The sequence below is a fragment of the Stegodyphus dumicola genome, chromosome 3 (genome assembly GCF_044657685.1).
Source record: "Stegodyphus dumicola isolate Sdum_Otavi_A_Nest chromosome 3, ASM4465768v1".
In the NCBI taxonomy this organism is placed as follows: Eukaryota; Metazoa; Arthropoda; class Arachnida; order Araneae; family Eresidae; genus Stegodyphus; species Stegodyphus dumicola.
Window position 1 is genome coordinate 117948098 of NC_140770.1, and position 19028 is coordinate 117967125.

The 19028-nt window shown below is 32.9% G+C and overlaps 1 protein-coding gene across 1 annotated transcript; it reads left to right on the forward strand.

The window, feature by feature from the left end:
* The first annotated feature begins 299 nt into the window (after nucleotides 1-299).
* Nucleotides 300-15654, forward strand: LOC118194872 (U20-hexatoxin-Hi1a-like). The gene is made up of 5 exons (XM_035366083.2): nucleotides 300-345; nucleotides 2267-2303; nucleotides 7192-7228; nucleotides 11158-11391; nucleotides 15475-15654. The coding sequence occupies exons 2-5, from the start codon at nucleotides 2277-2279 to the stop codon at nucleotides 15606-15608; spliced, it is 432 nt and encodes a 143-aa protein (XP_035221974.1). The 5' UTR covers nucleotides 300-345; nucleotides 2267-2276; the 3' UTR covers nucleotides 15609-15654.
* Nucleotides 15655-19028: the final 3374 nt, after the last annotated feature.

Sequence of the window (19028 nt, forward strand, 5' to 3'; positions counted from 1 at the left end):
AGCCATTGCAGTTGTTTATCAACCCTGCCCTAGATATCTGTGAGCCTAACTAAAAAATACTAAATTTTAATGATATGCAGACGCTTCGCCGTGACGTGTACGAAAGCAATATCTTAGAAACCAAGAACAAATTTGATTAAGAAATTGAATGTTTCTAGAATTTTGACCTTTATCCTAAGATGCAGAAGGGTTGGCATCTAAAATTTCCCAAGTAACTACACCTGTGATCAGATTGTTTAAAGCAAAGTGTTGAGAAAATAAGCATCTGCTTTGTAAGGACTCTCGATATATAAATCGGGTTTATCATGAAAGATGTACCAGAAACTGATCATTGAGTTTCTTGAGGTAAGTGTTGACACAAAACTCATTTCTTCTTCTTAGCTTTAAGATCTAACTGAGATCTTACGGTTTATTAAATGCATAAAATTATAATCCGTGATTTTAAGAATTATTAAAGAAAATTTTTAAAATTTTTTCACACGGCTTTATATAACCTCGTTTATCTGCTTCTATGTTATTTTGTTTGTTGGGGTCTAATCTCGAAATTAAATTTTGTTCTTTTCTATTAAGCTGATTTTACTGAAATTTTTCACACATTTGGAACAAAATATTCCGTAAGACATTTTTTCTCCCCACACAGCTTTAGATATTATTTTTTATTTATTTATTTAATAGCGAGTTTTTCTCCCATATCTTCGCTTAAAAATTAAAAATGATCCTCTCAGAATTTAGAACATTTCACTGTCGGACAGAATAAGAGATAAATTTCCAAACGAATTTTTTCTATAATTTTTGAAGTTCAAAGAATTTTGGCAGTTTTCAAAAAACGCTTGGTTTCAAATTTAAAAAAATAATATTTTACTTTTTAGTTAAACATCACTCTGAATAACAATCAAAAACAAAGTCCAACATTAAGAATCAGCGTAAATTACGTTTTTATAAATTTACACTGATTCTAAATGTTGGACTTTGTTTTTGATTAATATTTTACTGTTACAAGCCTCAATATTTTAGGTTTTAATAAGATCAGATGATCAAATGATAATGAGATAATCAAACAAAAATTTAGGTGACGTGAATGTAATCTTATGCCATATTCAAGAGAATATTAATTTTATATTTTCAGAGGGAGTGATTTCTTCCTTTATTACTTTTCTATATTCTATAGATTAAAAATTATCAGATAAAATATCTAAACAAACTTTCTAAATTACACGATTTTAATGAAATGCACTGAAAGTAAAAATTTTTTCGGCTGCTATGATATTCTTGATCATATATGATTAAAAATAAAATCGCGAGTTCATAAACGAATTGCATAATAACACTGAGAAAGCTTCAAGTAAAAATAGAAGTACTAGTATAGAAATTGAAGTAAAAGAATGCATATATACAGTTCGTTCAACATTCTCACTTGATGTAAAATCCTATATTGGTAGCAGCCAAAGATTTTATTTTTAGTCATGTATAATCAAAAATATTATGATAGTTAAATTAATAATCTTTGTTTTCGCATTTTAGGGCCTTTGACTGAAACCTGAAATAAAAAAAAATTAAATGCATTTTTATTTATAGCTTCGTGCGATATTTAATTTTCTCGTGAATTTTCACAATATCATTTCAAGTGCAATTCGATTTTCTTGCAAACTAAAATCTTGTTTGCTAATTAGCATTAAAACTCACTGCTTGAATTATTATTAATTAGCATTAAAACCCATCATACAATAATAATAATAATAATTGCTTGAATTATTATTAATTAACATTAAAACCCATTATGCAAAAATGTACAGTTATATTGAAAGGAGATTTAATTTCGTTTCTTCTTATGTCCTTTTCTATTTAGAAAAAATCAATTATTAAAATGCCTGCTTTCTTACTTTTGCGATAAAAATGTTTTTTTTTTTTTTTTTTTTTTTTTTTTTTTTTTTTTTCCCCTGCAGTACCGTATAAACAATCTTATGCTTGTACAATTGGCAATTAAATATAAAAATGAAACATCGTATTCGATTGACCTCATAGCAATAAATATAGTGAGAGTAATAGTGATTGTTTTCAAATCATAACAAAAAAATCCGCAATTTTAATATTAATATATAATGAATCAAAAAGAAGTGAACAACAGTGACTTGCTACGGTTCCCGCCTTTTTTATCAGTTTCTTATTAAAGCGATCACCAACTTCAGTGTGTTAGTAATAATTTTTAACTCAAATATTAACTTTTGATTAGTGATGTTATAATTATTTGTTTTGTTCATTTTTACAGAGCTACCACCATGCTGAAAACTGTAGGAGTTCTTTTGGTGAGTATTTGTTAAATTAATATGATTTTAATGTTGATCTCTCAGTTGGTAAACAAATTAATTTCTGTTTCGTCAGAGCTATACTACATATTTTCTGAACATTGCAAACCAATCTACATATCGAACGTATTGTTATAAATTAATTAATTGCTTCTTTAAAAGAGCAACCAAGGATGATATACTTTTATACCATTATAAGGTATTTCTCACGCCTTCCTAGCGTGCCTTCGTTGTGTAGTGGTTTTGCACGCTGGGCCGGTATTCCAGAGGTCCGTGATTTGATTCCCGGCAAAGGTATTGCTTCATTTTTCTTCTTGTCTGCTTCCAAAATGTACCTAATGTCTCTACACCATCAAAGATGACAACTATTTTGGCTTTTCCTATTAATGTTTAGTCATCCAGCTAGATACCACTTGATACTAACTAGACTTCTCCAACAGAAGGTTTAGCAGACCACACGGCATATATTTAAATTAAAAAATATGTACATTTACAATTAACACAGAGTATTACATATATGAAATACTTTACCTCATACATACATAAATGTATAGCTTAAAAGTTTATGTTATCTAAGTTAATGATTCTAACAATAATACGTAAGTCCAGAATAATCATGCTACATAAATCCATGATATGTCCATGATACATAGATCAATAATATAATGCCCATGGCAGTCATCATGCATAAAGTCCTGCAACAGATCTGTATCATAAGTCCTGATACATTTTAGAGCTCTACCTAAGGCTATCCATCACACTGCCTTTTCTATTCTATTATATAATGTCTATTCACTAGAGCATACTGTACTGCACAATAGTTGATAATTTCACTTAATTTTCTTTTAATTTCGCCTCTTCGAATGAGTGGTGACTCAGATGATTATTGCCTGTTAAGCTGCAATTGAATAAAAAGTGGCCGGGGTCACCAACCTTACCACACTGATAGCGTTTCGAATACAAAAAAAGAATCTCAAATCCTTAAAGAAGAAATACATACTGCAATCCATTACCTTTATTAAATCAATAAAACATATTAAAAGTATATAATTAGTAACAATCTTAATTTTACTTGGCCTAAAAAAGGAACTAGCGATCTGCGCAATTGCAATAGATCTACAAGTTCCAATAGCTAACTGAAATGTGCAGATGTCTGACGCTTTATTTCCATCATTTAATTAGAATGGCTCACATTTGTGTTCAACACTGGTACATTTTAAATTTATTTGCATAGATGATGTGCTAAATTTTGAAACATTGACTTCAGGTCTTTTTAATACATCATTTTCGCTCTATTTTAAGCCTTGCTTGTTGTAAAATGAATGTCATTAAAATATTCCTTGTAATAAAAAAAGTTTGTTATTTAGTTACTCACATAATCCTTTGCACACACTAAAATGTTTTTGAAATATTTTCGTAGCCTGTGTTTCTTACTATAATTTTTTGTTTTAAATTAAAACATATCATAAGAATTATCTTCTGCATTTGGCAGGTTTTACTTGTTTGCAAAATATTAAACAAAATCTGAAGAGAGCATGGCAAGGTGGTACAATGTAATGACCAATTCTGTTAAAAATTTAATGATTCATCTTTTTAAGGAAGACAAAAGTATTCCATATACCCCCAAAATACATGTAATACATTTAAGTATCTTTGATCTGATAAAACGATGGAAATTGCGTGGGACTGTTCGAAATGCACTGGAGTCTGGAACGCATTCCAAGCTAACACCAACTAATCGCGGATTTATTCTATGAAAAATCAAACAACACCTAAAAATTGTGCATTAAATGTTGGGCAGATTTAGTAGAATGGTTTGAAATAAAAGTTAACCGCAAAGATTATAGAAGAGTCATTTAGAGCACAGGATACAGTAGGGAATCATCAAGAAGGAAGTTCTTCGTCAACAACAACAACAAAAAAAAAAAAAAAAAAAAAAAAAAAAAAAAAAAGGAAAATTACACCTTGCATTCCCAATAATCCACGATAAGCAAAGTTTTGTCATATTATAACAATGTACTACTTGCAGAAAATTAAAAATTTAATATATTTGAGTCCAATAGATGAATTAATAGTAAAACAAATTCAACAAACCTATTGCTTAATGTTATGAACGCGGGTGGAGGTATGTATGTGCGCAGATAGAGGTTTGGGGATGTTTCGCTGCCTTTGGAATAAGAATTTTGGTGCTTAAAAAAATATTGAATGTTCCGTTATTTTCATGTTTGTGTTAAGTTTAGACTGTTTATTCAAAGTGTCCGAACATTTATGTGGGTTTATTTTCAAAACATTTTGAGTATTTTTTTTACTACGAAAAACGTTTTGAATAACTTTTTTCAAAACAAGCAGGTTTAAAATATATTATCAATAGTGTATGTGAACAAAAAAATAATGTCATTTTTTTAATATTTAGTAGTTGATACTTGCAAAAAAAACCTGAAAAACTCAAAGTCCAAAAACAAAGGTGAGCCAGTGCAAAGGCTTCAAATGAATATAAAATGGAACTGTATATCACCATTCCTACTCTAAAACATTGTATAGATTGTATCAAATTATTGCTTATGTACACAGGGCTTAATTTCTGAAATTAGAAATGTCATTCTGAAATTAGAAGACCAACTAAGGAAGGCCGTCAAGAAAGAGGGAAAAAAAAAGTAAATCTGTAAAATAAATAATAATCTAATAACATACTTAAAATATTCGAATAATTAAAATTAAAGTTCAATAAAATGGGAAGAGATTAATAACAATCTAATAAATAATTAATTTAATGTCAAGTATATAAATAATAAAATAAAATGCCGGACTTCGTCTCATTTGGGGCTTCAGTTAGAATTACAATTTCACTTAAAAACTAAGAAATAGTTCAGCTGGCCTCTGGCTGAATTTAAGCTCTGAATATGCAGTATAATGAACTATTTCAAGGCATGAGAGGTAAAAAAAGTTCATTTTTGCTCCGAGTATACCAATGGAAGAAAAGTTAAAACGGTTAAAGCGTCGCTGATGCAAATAGAGAGAATGCTAGAAACAATATGAAACTATGGAAGGAAAGTTTAACGGAGGTGTGTAGGTATGATTACGAAGAAAGAAGAGTCCATTACGTTCTTACAGCAATCTCCAGTCGATATAATTCTAGCTGTCAAGGAGAATGTGACAGGAAAAAATTTTGTCCTGAATCTGAAAGTTGATCTGTAAGCTGAGAACAAGTGTAAGTTTCTGGAAAAATGACAACCCTTCTCTCCCGTAATTCGTTACACTGTTTCAAAAACAGTACAGGTGCTCTTTGCCGTGGAAGCAAGTACTGTTGGAAACGAATGACTGGAATGAATACTCGTAGTAGTTTTAGAAACGAAAAACTCACCTGCTGTTATAAATTCATTACGCTGTTGGAGAATAAACCTTTGACAAGTGGGAGGGGCATTTTTCCCCTTATAAGTTTCAACCTAGGTCAAAATGTTTGTTCCCCAGGGAAGGACAAGCATGCATTCAGAAGTTATAATCGATTTTTAAGGCATAACTATTATTAAAATTTGTTTGCTGAAATTATTGTTTTTGTAAAAGAAGTGCCCTCCAGTTAAAATTACAATTTATCTCAAAAACTGAGAAGTACCGTATCCAGGCTGTGGTAAGCTCTTGCACTTTTAGCTCTATATGTGTGGTGTGTATATATTTCTGTTTCCTAATTCATATCTATTTATACTGTGTATTTTAATATTTTACAATTAATTCAAATTTTATTTTATTTTATTTTTGTAATTGGTTACCTCTTTAATTCTGGACAATATTAATCTCAGTTTTGCACGCTTTTGTACTTTGCATTTACATGTTAGATGGTTTGATTTAAAACCGCTATGATATTTTATTTGGCTAAAAATATCTCTTGTCTCTTTCACTTTCTTTAAGTTAGTATGTCTACAATGAATAATGCATATTTTATTAATGAAAACTATTACAAAATGTTTATTAATTTAGTCTGAGATTTATAATTATGAATTAAGTATTTATATTTTAATATGAAATTCATACGATTATGAATGCAGTTTCGTTTGTTAAATATAACTTTTTTGACATCTGAACGTTTGCAATATATGATATCGGTTTTCCAGCATCATGCGAGAATTTATCTTCTCATTCTATTAAGAAAAGAGAAAAAGATAGATATAAAAAGAGAAAAAAAAAAAATGTTGAGACTGAAAATATAATCTGATTTTCCAAGTAATTAAAAAAATAAAATAATATTTTGTTAAAATAAACAGTGGCCGAAAGGGTAGGATGGCTTGACATTGGTAGTCCGACCCGAGTTCATATCCAGTGCAAGGACAGGTTATATGAGCAATTTTGTAGCTTCTCTCACAGGTAACATAAATGCAAGCCAGTTTCCTTAAATTAGTCTACTAACGGCCGAGCGATAAAAACCCTGAAAACTAGTAGTTCGACCCGATTCAAATTTGTGCAAGCGGACTGGCTGAGTGAGAAGTGTTGTGCTTTTCCCGAAGTGTAAGATGAATTCGAGCTGGTATGCTTAAAAGGCCCTCTACGAAGGCATTTCTCTTCTCAGGCAAGTAGCCATTGTATGTTGTGCCGTAATCTAAATAATTTAAAATCGGTTTTCATCGAGGACTTTCTAAGGGAAACGAGTGCTCGACGAATACTTCCTTTCTCTTTGGCAGATAGTTTTAAAATGCTTTACCTTAACCAAATATTTAAATTCAATTAACATTTTTTATTAAACTTTTAATCTGTTTATTGAACTGAAAACACGAGATTTTTGTCTTATTTGAATATTTTAAATAGATCCTGAATGACCGATTTGTATAATATTAAGTTTATTAAAGAAAATTTTGATATGATAATGCTTCGTTTTAATTTTCTATTATTTTATTTTTAGCTGTGCCTCGCGGCTGTTGCTTTCGCTGATGAAAGAGGTGAGTAAAGAAGTTTGCTTTTGAATAAAAGTAGATACGAGCTGATTATCAAGGTACACACATGAAACTTTTAAAAACTGAAAAATTACAGAATGTAAATGTTTTCAGTAGATGTTTCAATTAACAATATTACTTGAAATTTCAGTTACGGTTTAAACTATTAGCTTCAAAAATCGCTTGTTTAGTGCAAATTGAAGACTATCAACGTAGAACGATTAGAAAGAACGATCTTTTATGATTGAGCACCACTTCTCAGGGCATAAATTTGATTGCGATCCAATCTTTTATACACTGTTTATAAGTGACTGCGACATTTTTTTCTGACTTTGTTCATTTTGTCCGAACTCGAAAGAGACCCACTTCATTTCTTACTGTGAAAGTTTCAGTTTCTCGAAATCAGGTTACCGAGCTCAATTATAAAAATTCAGTTTCGTTAAGAAAAAGGGCATCTTCATATTTCACCAAATAAATTATTTTTAAAGCTAACAATATACACTGAAACTAATATTTAAAGTGACATATTTGTAACAGTATAAAGGGATTTCATCCATTGAAACAGTTTGTCGTGAATATCCATTCTGGAATTTCACAATTTTATGAAAGTTTGATGTGCTCAACTTTTAGATCACCCTGTAAATCTGTTGACTGTCAGCTTCTATGAAAAATTTTACATTGTCTTAATATTTTACTAAAAGTAGTCTCCGAGTTTTTCTTATTATTTATCCATATTTGAATATGGTTTTGATTTTTATACGCTGCAGCTCTCATAATTTTACAGACATTCAGTCTGTAGGAATATCACTTGTTAGATTAATAACTTAGTGAAGAAAATTTTATTTCTGAGCCAAACAATATGAACCATTATTGTTTATAAATCTTTTCAACAGCTGTAGCACATCAAACGTTTTTGGAAGTTGCATTTTGTTGCCTTCAAAGGTACAGTTGCCTATCATGCTCATATGATCTAAAATCCTAAATTAAATTCTACCCATTTTTTTTTGTTTGAAATATCTGTAGAGAGAAAATTCGTCTAAAACAGTGTTCTCCAAACTATTGAAATATTTTCATTATTTTCCTGAGGACTGTAAGGGTTCCTCCCAAACAAAATAGTTTTATAGGTTCCCTGAGTCGACGAAATTTGAAGAATAGAATAAAGTAATTTTCAATTAAGAGCATCATCTTTCAGAACAGTCTCTGAGGAATTAGCAACTTTATAATTCTTTCCTCAGAGTCAATTTGTTTGATAATATAAAAGCGAAAAAATAGCTCAGAAACGATGAAATGAATTGTATGCGTACGTTTATCTTTAATCGAAATGTCTGTACCCATTCTTGTTTAGCTTTAACTTTTGATAAACTCCTTTAAAAAGAAAAGGAAAGTCAAAAATCTCCACAAGGGAAGAGTCACGAGATTTCGCTATCCTGCATGTTATGATATGATATAATCTGATATTCTGCACTTAAATCCTAATACAGAGTTTGAAATATTTATAACGAAACACCATCCGTCAGCATGTACCATTCTAAGATTACGAAGATTACGAAGTGCATCAAGCACAGAGTCCGTAAATCTTATCAGCTCCAATGCAAATAAACAAATGGTAACTATTCCAGACGTTAATTTTTTTAATCTCGTGGAGGAAATTTGACTTCGAAAGGTCAAGCACTTTCTAGAAATTTTTATAAATTCAGAAAGAAGTAGCAGATAAAATACTGAGAGAAAATTTATGCAACTCGCTAGCAACAAGTAGACAAGCAGGAATGATTAAAATTTAATGCCTTCTAAGAACTCTTAATTTATGCAATTCAATGTAAATTATTTCAAGCAGTGAAAAAATCCTTAATTGTTTTTCAGATTCTGTGAAATCAAAAAAAAAAAAAAAAAAAAAAAAATCTATGAGATCCAAGTGCATTGTTAGACATGCAACTAAAATTAGATGTTCCGAAAGCTAATGCTGAATTGACGGCCATTTAGAAATCGACTTAATACCTTTTCAAATGCAGTGAAATTTAGAACACGTGAACTGTATGAGTTACTGTTCATCCGGATGTTAAAAAAATTTGGAAAATTATGTTTTTTCGTTAGATCAAATGCATATTTATTGTAATGGTATTATTTTACTTATCACGTTATATTTAAACCATAATTATATGGCTAAAACGTTTTTTTTATTTCCTTGAAGCAAAATACAAAAGGTACTTGTTTTGAAAAAATTAAATAATGAAATAGCTTTCGTTTTTAAAAACTTAACCATTTTTATTTATTTACTAAAATAAAAGAATAAAATTAATTTTATTTACATAGGTCTTAATAATTAACATTTCATCTGTCTAAAATTAAATACCTCTTTTCCTAATATTCAGTTAGTAGAAAGAATGTTTATTACGGCTAAGTAATGACTCGAGAAGAAAACAAAATACAGCAAGCATACACACAGTGTACAATAGCTTTTGCAATTAAGCTAACTATTTACTGAATGTTATAATTCAATCTAGATGTCACACAAGCTTAAAATATTGTATTCTACTGTCTTATAATACTACTAGCTTAATTAATATTTATGCTGTTTATTTCAAAAATTAAAAACGTGTAAATCAGTTCGTAACAGTTCTAGTTTTACTTAGCCTAGGAAAAAAGCTAATTCTGAAAAGTTAAAATCCTGACAATTGAATGTAGTACTGCAAGCGCATATATTAGCTAACTGATCCTCTATGTCGGTTACTTCTCGTGCATTATGCTAAATAAGAATTTCGCTTTGACAGTTTCATATCTCTGATTAATAACTTCGAACATACCTGTATTACTCCTAATTATTGAAACTTTGAACCATGTAATAGAAGATATTATCTGCATAAAATCAAACTAGATCTCCCGTTGAATTTCCTTCTATCAGTAGGGGATAGTTAAGAAAAAGGCAAGATAATGTTTGCATTTAGTTTCTGCTTGGCATGTTCCCCGAGACTAATTCAAAATACTCATGTAGAAGAATTCTGTATTTTCCCACTTTATTGAATTACATAACTATTTCTGACTAGGCTGTTGTTATTTAGGATGTGATATTGCCTAAAATGGAAAGGCCTACATTCCAGTGTTTTTTTTTACAGAGCGCAATAAGAATATTGATTATACCATGTATTTCAAATATACAAATAGCAATACAAAGCGTCCCAGTGTCCCTATAATAAACCCTTCTAGTTTAATGCAATGTGATAAACTCATTTAGACTGATATTTTTAACTAAACCGTTTTTTAACATATTTGCTGGAAATATTTACAAATAAAACATAGCTCTTTTAAGCGCGTATATTTATGTCTGTACCCCGTAGCTCGTTGACGAAGGTCGGTCGTTGCGACCTTGCAGAAAATCCTTCTTGTGAAGCCTCATCAGCGTCCTCCAGATTTCTGCTCCCGAAAATGCTATGGAATAGCTGCGTGAATTTTTAGGTGTTTTTTTTTATGTATAACATAAATAGGGATTTGTTTCTATTAAAAAATCCAGTAGGCTTTTGTATCCCTTAGATAGATAAGCCTTGAATGCCTTTCCATTATTAAGTAATTCAGTACTTTTTATATAAACCAATCTGATTATTCTTTAATCTCTCGCCATATGAATGCAAACCCCTACGTGAAAACTACTTGTGCAATGTTGTTTCATGGGATCTACGAGGAGGAGTTTCAGATGATCATGAATTTTTTTCATACATGCTTCATTTCATTAAATTAAAATAGCATGACAAGAGTTAATACAAAACTATGAGCTGGCCACACTATACATTGTTCTTCATTCAACTCTAAAACGTTGAGTAGATGACCATTTAACCAAATTATTTTATATCAAGAACATGAACTGAAATGTCATTCCATCATCTCATTCATACTGAATGTGCATTAGATTTTCTTCATCTCACTTTATTATGCTTTATCTACAGAGGAGTTAACCTGCCAGGAGGATCGTGCCAAGAGGTTGAATGCCACCGTTACGGAGAGCATCATCCACCTGATCCCCGAATGCGATGAGAATGGTGACTACGCCGCTAAACAGTGCTTCACGAACAGCAAGTGGTGCGTATGCTACACAAGAGACGGCACCAACATCGGCCGACCTTCTATGAAGATCAAGGCATGCGAGTGCGTCAGACAGAGACACGAAGCCAACCTTTCAGGTATTTTATAATTCTCATAATTATCTAACCTTTTTTAGTGGACAGTTCACAAAAAATTGACCGAAATCACAAAAACTACATACTGCTTTTGTTCGAAAGTCTGGAAACCTGCACGAGACTTAACTAATCTACAGAAGCTCGTAATAATCTAAAATTTTAATAATTTACAGAAGTTTGGAAGTCTGGAAACCTGCACAAGATTTAAATACCTACTTAAATAATACATGCTATAGAATGAAAGTAGTTGTGGCTTCGTATCCGGAATCCAACGACCCGGAATTTTGTTTGTTTGTTTAATTAAAGAAGCACATAATATCTATGTTACAGACCGAGTGCCAGACTAGAAAAGGCTGGAAAATGAGAAACATAGTGTTAGCCTTAAGGAAATAGATACATTAAACAGGAACATGAGAAACATAGTGTTAGCCTTAAGGAAATAGATACATTAAACAGAAGTAAAACTTTTAATTCCCAGAAACAATACTTTTTTATCAGCACGGCTAAAATACCTGCACAGTTTATAACAAAAACATCCAAAAATGCACCTGATTAAATTACAAAATGCTCTGTATGCGACTTTTTTATAACACGGCCCACCAGCGGCCGAGCGGTAAAGTCGCTGAACACTGGTAGTTCGGTCCGAATTCCGCGAACGGGCTGGCTACATGGGCGTTTTGTGGTTTTTCCCCATGTGTAACGTGTATACGAGCCAGTTTCCCTTAGAAAGCCCTCCACGGTATCCCTCGCCTTAGGCAGATAGCCCTAGTGTGCTTTGCCATAATTAAAATACACATAAAATACACATACATTTTTATAACACGACAGATATCAATACGACAGTCAGATTTTCCCCAACCACATCTCAACATGTTGATGTTAACAGGCTCAGTAGCTGGTGGCACGCTTTTGTTTAAAATAATCCAAACTTGTAGGAAGAAAAGCTGCAAAACTTTGGTCCTTGATGTTATGCCTGCAAATAATATTCGCATGATCTTATATCCGGACTTCTTGGTGGCCGATATGCAATACTCTGGTTTGTTGAATAACCAGTCTGATGCCGAGGCAGATTTTTTGTTCCATACCGTGCTGTGTCTAAATAACGTTTTAAAATATCCGAGAAATTTGTTTTCAGAGAATGCTAGGAACACCTGAAATATTTAAAATGTTTAAATTTACTGATTTATTAGGTATGAAAGTAGTTAAGTACATTACGTATTTGGACAGTCTTTACACCTCATAAGTTCAGTTTAGTCTGTATTTTTCCAATCTTCCCTAGACGTGAAAGATATGGCTATCCGTGATGTTCACATCTATGTAATTTGGAGGTCTAAGTTTCAGAAATTGTCTAAATAAGTGGTTTGCTTCAGAATGGTCCTGTAGTAATGAACGACTTCGTGTTGCTGAGATTGATGCCACTAGTTGGGTATGGTTTGGATTTCTTCCCACTTTACGGAATCCTTGATGTCTCAGACCTTACCCAGTTTAGTTTGAGTTTCGTCCTTAACCTTTTTGCACAACTGCCTTTGTTTTCTTGGAAGATCCAGCTATCAAGAAGCTGTCTGTGTAAAGGGGTTTCTGTGTTCTTCAGGATACTACTGAATTTTTGCAGGACATTATCATCGAAGAGATCAGCTATTTTTTTTCAACTTCTTTTTATTGGAGAAGACTGCGTAGCTGTGGTTTGGAAGTTTCCAATAAGACCCTAAGCACTTTAAAGATATGAGTGTTCCCACATACATTTACTGTAGTTTCTTCTCCATTCCTTCTCTCTCGGTCTCTATTTAGCTACAGCATATGTATTCCATGGTAAAATCGGCAATGAAAATGTTTTGTAGTGTCCCATTTCCTGAGTCCCTAAATATTTTTTCACGGGGACTTTTTTTGTTGCTCCAAGCACATGCTTATTTTTTGTAATGATTAATCCAACCCTACAAAAAACCAGAAAGTAAAAAAAAAAAGTTCCGCTTTCAACATGTGACAGAATTCGCATAAGGTTCTTAACGGGCGACTGAATTCAAAATACAGAACAATCTTTTTGCACTTGCGTTCATTGTGCAGAAATTTCGTAATACAACGTATTCGTTATGCGAAACGACGCCACATTATCTTGAAATTTTTTTTTGAGAAAATGTGATATTATTTGAGGCCTTTTCGTAAAACATTTTAAAAATGTTTACATATTATCCCATCGAGTAATTTGGTTACTATGCGTATTGCTTAATCATTGTGGCCTCTTTTATCACTTTGTCCAGAATATATAAATATTCATGTGCAGTCGTTAAGGCATCCGAGATAAAATATCATACGTCTGCTGTTCACATAATCATGCCATTGGAGCTAAATACCTGAAGTCTCAGATATTCGTGATTGTCGCGCCTGCGCAGATAAATTCCTGTGATCCATAAATGAGAATCTACACAAAGTCATAAATACCACAAGAAGCATAAGCAGAACTTACACATTGTTGCGAGGTGATGACATCGTGATGCAATCACTCCCCCTTTATGCAGCTTCTGATAGAAGAAGTCGAAGTTTTTAACTGTGTGCTCGCGAAACGAAAAAATAGAGCAACTTGAGGCGGAACCGAGCAATCAAAACAATATAATGCTGCCATTTTTCAACCGAAACACAATGTTCACGTTTAACATATACGTTAGCCTTATTGCATATGTTAAACTTAATGTATGTAATATATGTTAGGCTTAATATATGTAAACGCACTTTTTCACAAAGAGCCATGAAAGATTTCGACATCTTCTGATATTTATTTTCCTTGTAATATGGCTCCATCAGTGGCCGACATGTTAAGACCGCTGAATACTGGTAGTTGACCGAGTATGGGTTCAAACCCAAGTGAACAGGTTGACTGCATGATTGGTTTTTGTGGCTTTCTCCATATGTAACGTAAATACAAGCCAGTTTTCCTCAGACATTCTAGGAAGGTATGCCTTCTCTTAGGTAGATAGCCCTCTTGTTTCGGGTCCGCCAGCGACCAAGCTGTAAAATCGCTCAACACTGGGGGTTCGGTCTGAGATTCGAATTCTAGCAAATGGACTGGTTGCATGGACGTTTCCGGGGTTTTCCCATGTATAGTGTGAATACAAGCCAGTTTCTTTTAGAAAGTCTTCCGCGAAAACATCCCTTTTGTTAGGCAGATACCCCTTGACTGCTTTATCAGAATCAAATAAGCTAACTAACCAATCCTCTTGACCATCCTCAAATAATCTAATTTAACCTTGTAAAACGTTATAATGCGAAACTGTACCATTTTACTACTATAACTATTGCTTTTTTATTAACTTATCTCTCAAAATAGTCACAGAAAATTTTAGAATTTAGGGGACGTATATTTTCTGGTATTTAGAGTTCGTCAAACCTCTGACAAAATATTAAGTACGCGTAAGGTTATTCTCTCGTATTTGGCTTTGTCTTTACTTGTATTCTCCATAGTTTTGCTAATGTAAGGTATGCTTAGAGCATGCGACTTCAGCAAGGTCAAGTTTATTCATACTGTAAAGTAATTCTTAAACTGCAGTGGTCTCGTATATCTGGTAGAAAGAGAAGATGGGAATGAGAATCCGAGATACCATTTCACTCATAGTTTTTGACCGAAATTGGGACAAAATTAGGTACAAAATCATACAAATCATTAGGAAAAAACAACTTACTATCCATAAAAATACAAAAACAACTTCAAATGCTCATAAGTTTTAAATCAGCCGTGGGTGCATTCATATGCCAACCATGAATCTTTGTAAAATTGTCCAAATGTCCACTTCATTCGCTTGTCCGACGGTCCGGGAGTGGCAGATGTATCAGATATAAATGGAAAAGTAGAAGATGATCTATTTCTTTAACGTTTTCGATATTATTTCTTCATTTTTTCCTTTTTTTTAAAAACTCTTACGGACATCAGAGAAAATATTCATATAAAAAACAAAATCCACAAATTCTAATGTTTTAAATATTTCCAGATGATTACATTTCCTAAAGCAAACTACCCAAAGTGTTTTAAACAAAATTTATTGATTTATTTCTTCATGTACAAAATATTAATATGTGCATCTTACCATTTTTCTTCAGGTGAAACCTACGTTCCTACCTGCTCAGATGATGGTTACTACAGACCAAAGCAGTGCAACCGGGACGAATGTTGGTGCGTCGACAAAGACGGCAACTCCCTCACTGACCCTAAGACTGGCGATGTCACCTGTTAGTTTTTATTTCTGGAGCAAAATAAAATAATGTTCTGAATTAAGAAAAGTCTCATACCTACGTCAATAGAGTTCCTGAATTATTTTATCTTATGAATCCTTTAAACTGGTAATTATGATTTATCAGAAGTCAAATACTGTATTACTTAGGAAGAACAAGGACATTATTATTTACATTTTTAGTGAAGTATCAGATCATGAAAGATAGTAATAATACATAGTAATAATATACATAGTAATAATATTTATGCATGTGGTCGTTAATCGAAAATTATTGTTGCGTGCGTACGGGTTCGTAATGGATTGAATGCACAAGTCGATAAAAAGTTAATCAAATTTATTCTTAGCCCAAGAAATAAAAGAAAATGCTGAAATTTCCTCGGAGATATTCGTACAATATCGCAATATCTCACAATAGTTATATTTTAAACTACTAAAACGGTATACAGAACACAATTCAAGGAAAAGAAAGCTAATCCGATCTCACTGCGAATTCGCTACTGACAACAACAAGAACTAAATAAACAGTTGAACAACAACTGAATTGAGATGTTTTGATCCAACTTTTATAAGCTTTTTAATCCTGCACGAGAACATTCTGGTATTTTCTCGATTTTTATGGATAGTAAAAGAGTTCAATTACGAGATATATATGTTTATTAAAATGTTAATGGCGCGTGCTCCTGTATTTTAATTTTTCCAGCGTAGCTTTCTCTTTAAATAAGTCTATATAAAACAATTTTAATTATAAATTCTACTAAAAATACTTAAATAAATGAGAAAACCGTAACAATATTTTATACAGATTGCAACTTATTTGATAAGCTTAAACTGAGTTTGGCTTACTCTAAAACTAGTCTAACGATCTAGTCTGCTAGAACTTTCATTCCAGCCTTAACTAACAATACTAGAGCTTTAAATGAATACAAGAGAAACAATAACAACTATAATTTTATTATTCGCTTCAACCTGAAACACAGACTTAATCAAACATAAATTTTTTTCCGCTTCTCGCGAGAATAACAGATAACAATCTGATGAAATTCTCAGATTCAGTAGTTTATCAACTAACAATTATTGTCATTAAGAAAACAAACAATATTTGAGATTTTATCTTAATTTTATAGACTGATACTTATAAAGACTCTATGCCTGACTATAGATTACTACTGTGTCCGCCGAAAACGTCATGGTAAAAACATGGCAGACGAAAACGTCGCGAAGGAAACAACGTAAGAAGAAAACGCCGTGGTACAAAACATCGTGGAAGAAAAACTTCACAGTTCTTAAACATCGTGGTCGAAAATAAAGCGGTTCAAAATCTTCGAAGTTTAAAAATATCGTAGTAAAAAATATAGTGGTAAAAAATAAAGCACCTATAAATCATCGCATGACAATAACATCGCACACATGCATTTTCAGGTTTTGAAAGTTGAAAATACATGTGCTTATAAGGTATTTCTCCCGCTTTTCAGCGTGCCTTCGTGGTGTAACGGTAGCACGCTAGGCCGGTATTCCAGAGGTCCGTTGTTCGATTCCCGGCGAAGGCGTTGCTAATTTTTCCTCTCTCTGGCTAATGTTTTAATGAAAACTACATATTGTTTTGTTTCCGTTTATTCTTAAAGTGTCGGTAACTTTTTCATGCATAGCGTGCAGTCCTTTTTTTTGGATGTCGATTTGTTAGTTAGGACGAAAGTCAGTTATATATGTTATTATGCGATTTGAAAAAAGCATGCATGCGATGTTATCGTCGTGCGATGATTTGTAGGTACTTTATGTTTTACCACGATATTTTCGACGACGGTGTTTGTACCACGACGTTTTCTCCTTGCATTGTTTTCTCCACGGCGTTTTCGTTCGCGATGTTTTCGTCTGTAACCTAAGGAGTAGTAGCAGAATTAGTTCCAAGTTTATGCTGCGTGTTTGAAATAGATCTCTAGTTGGTGTTAGCCACCCTCTTCAGATTGCGTGATATTCTAGGCTCGGCTTTGCTGTGTGCAGCCGATTTAGAGGGTTTAAATAAATAAAGAGCCAGTCGTTTAGGCATCGTAATTTATTGTGATTTTACATTTTTATTTTCTTTTCGAGTTATATAACCACAATCGGTGGTGAATTGTGAGCACCAAATGAGTGCCTCTTGTTAAGTTAGTTCAAATAAAAATGTCATTTAAACCTTATTCTTCAGTATCTGTTCATCAAAGACATAGTGAGAATTCGCTACGCAGTCTTTTTTACGTAGGGTCTACAATTTATGCTCTCAAAAAGACATTGACTCTACAAACCCAAACTAATTCTTGAAGAAAAGGGCAGTTACTTTTTTTCCTTAAGAAGGAAATAAATGAAAATATCCTTATCAAATGCTATGTAAACAAATTTATAATTTTTACTACCAGAGTTGAGCAGAGGTACTTTTTCATCTGAGGAAAGAGAGTAAATGCGCGCCCCTAATATAATGTTACGAAATGTACAGACGCGGTAAGATGGCTTCCCCGCAAAGCAGTTTTAGGGTTGCCATAAAATGGCAAGGGAAGGCAGGGTTGCCATATTTAGCGAGAAATCGCCCATTTTGCTACAAAATCGGCGATATGCCATGGACGGATGGAGAATTTTCTGGAACGAATTCTTACCGGTTTAGCCCAGAATGTTCTCGAACACAAGCCGAAAGCTATATAAACCCTGCTCGTCCGCAGTCAGTTAGTGTGTGTGTGTGCCTCGTCCAGCGAGCTGATAGTCAGTCATTAAGCGAGTGTCTCGAAGTCGAGCGCCGAGTGGGCCGTCGAGTGCACCGAAAGAGTCTGTTAGTGTATCGTGGTTAGTGTGTAAGGATCTTAAGTTTTACTAACGTTTATTTTATTTTAAATCTTTACTATCACTTCTTATTTTCTACTTCCGGCCAGAATTAAAAGCGTTAACTTATTTATGCAAAATTTGTCTGGCGAACGCCAAGTACTTAAGTTGTGGCTTTTTGCCAAGCGAGAGAGAGGAAGGAGTTAGTCGAAGCAGGCCGCTTGCCTTAGAAGTTTTACTCGGTTGCTGGTTGCCTTCCAGGCCAGAGGTTTAATCCTCTTGATAATGTTAAACGTATTGTAGTGTTAACAGTTGTCTCTACTACATACGGCTTCCTGTTAATATAAGGCCAATCTTCCACGTAGGCCCTTGTTTATTATTCCAAAGTTAAGTTAGAGTTTAGTTAAATATTTTTATATTCTTACGTTCAGACCACAAGTAGTTGGTACCTGTATTCCGAAGTACGGAAATTATTGTAAAGAGTGAAAAATAAAGGGTTTCGTATACCCTTCCTGTGTATCTTGTCTACTTCCCACATTTATTGAACATAGCTTTAGTAAGCTCCCTGTTCCGAGTCAGGTCTGTGCATGTTCCCAAAGAAAGTAAGACGGAACATTGAACCTGATAGTGGCGCCC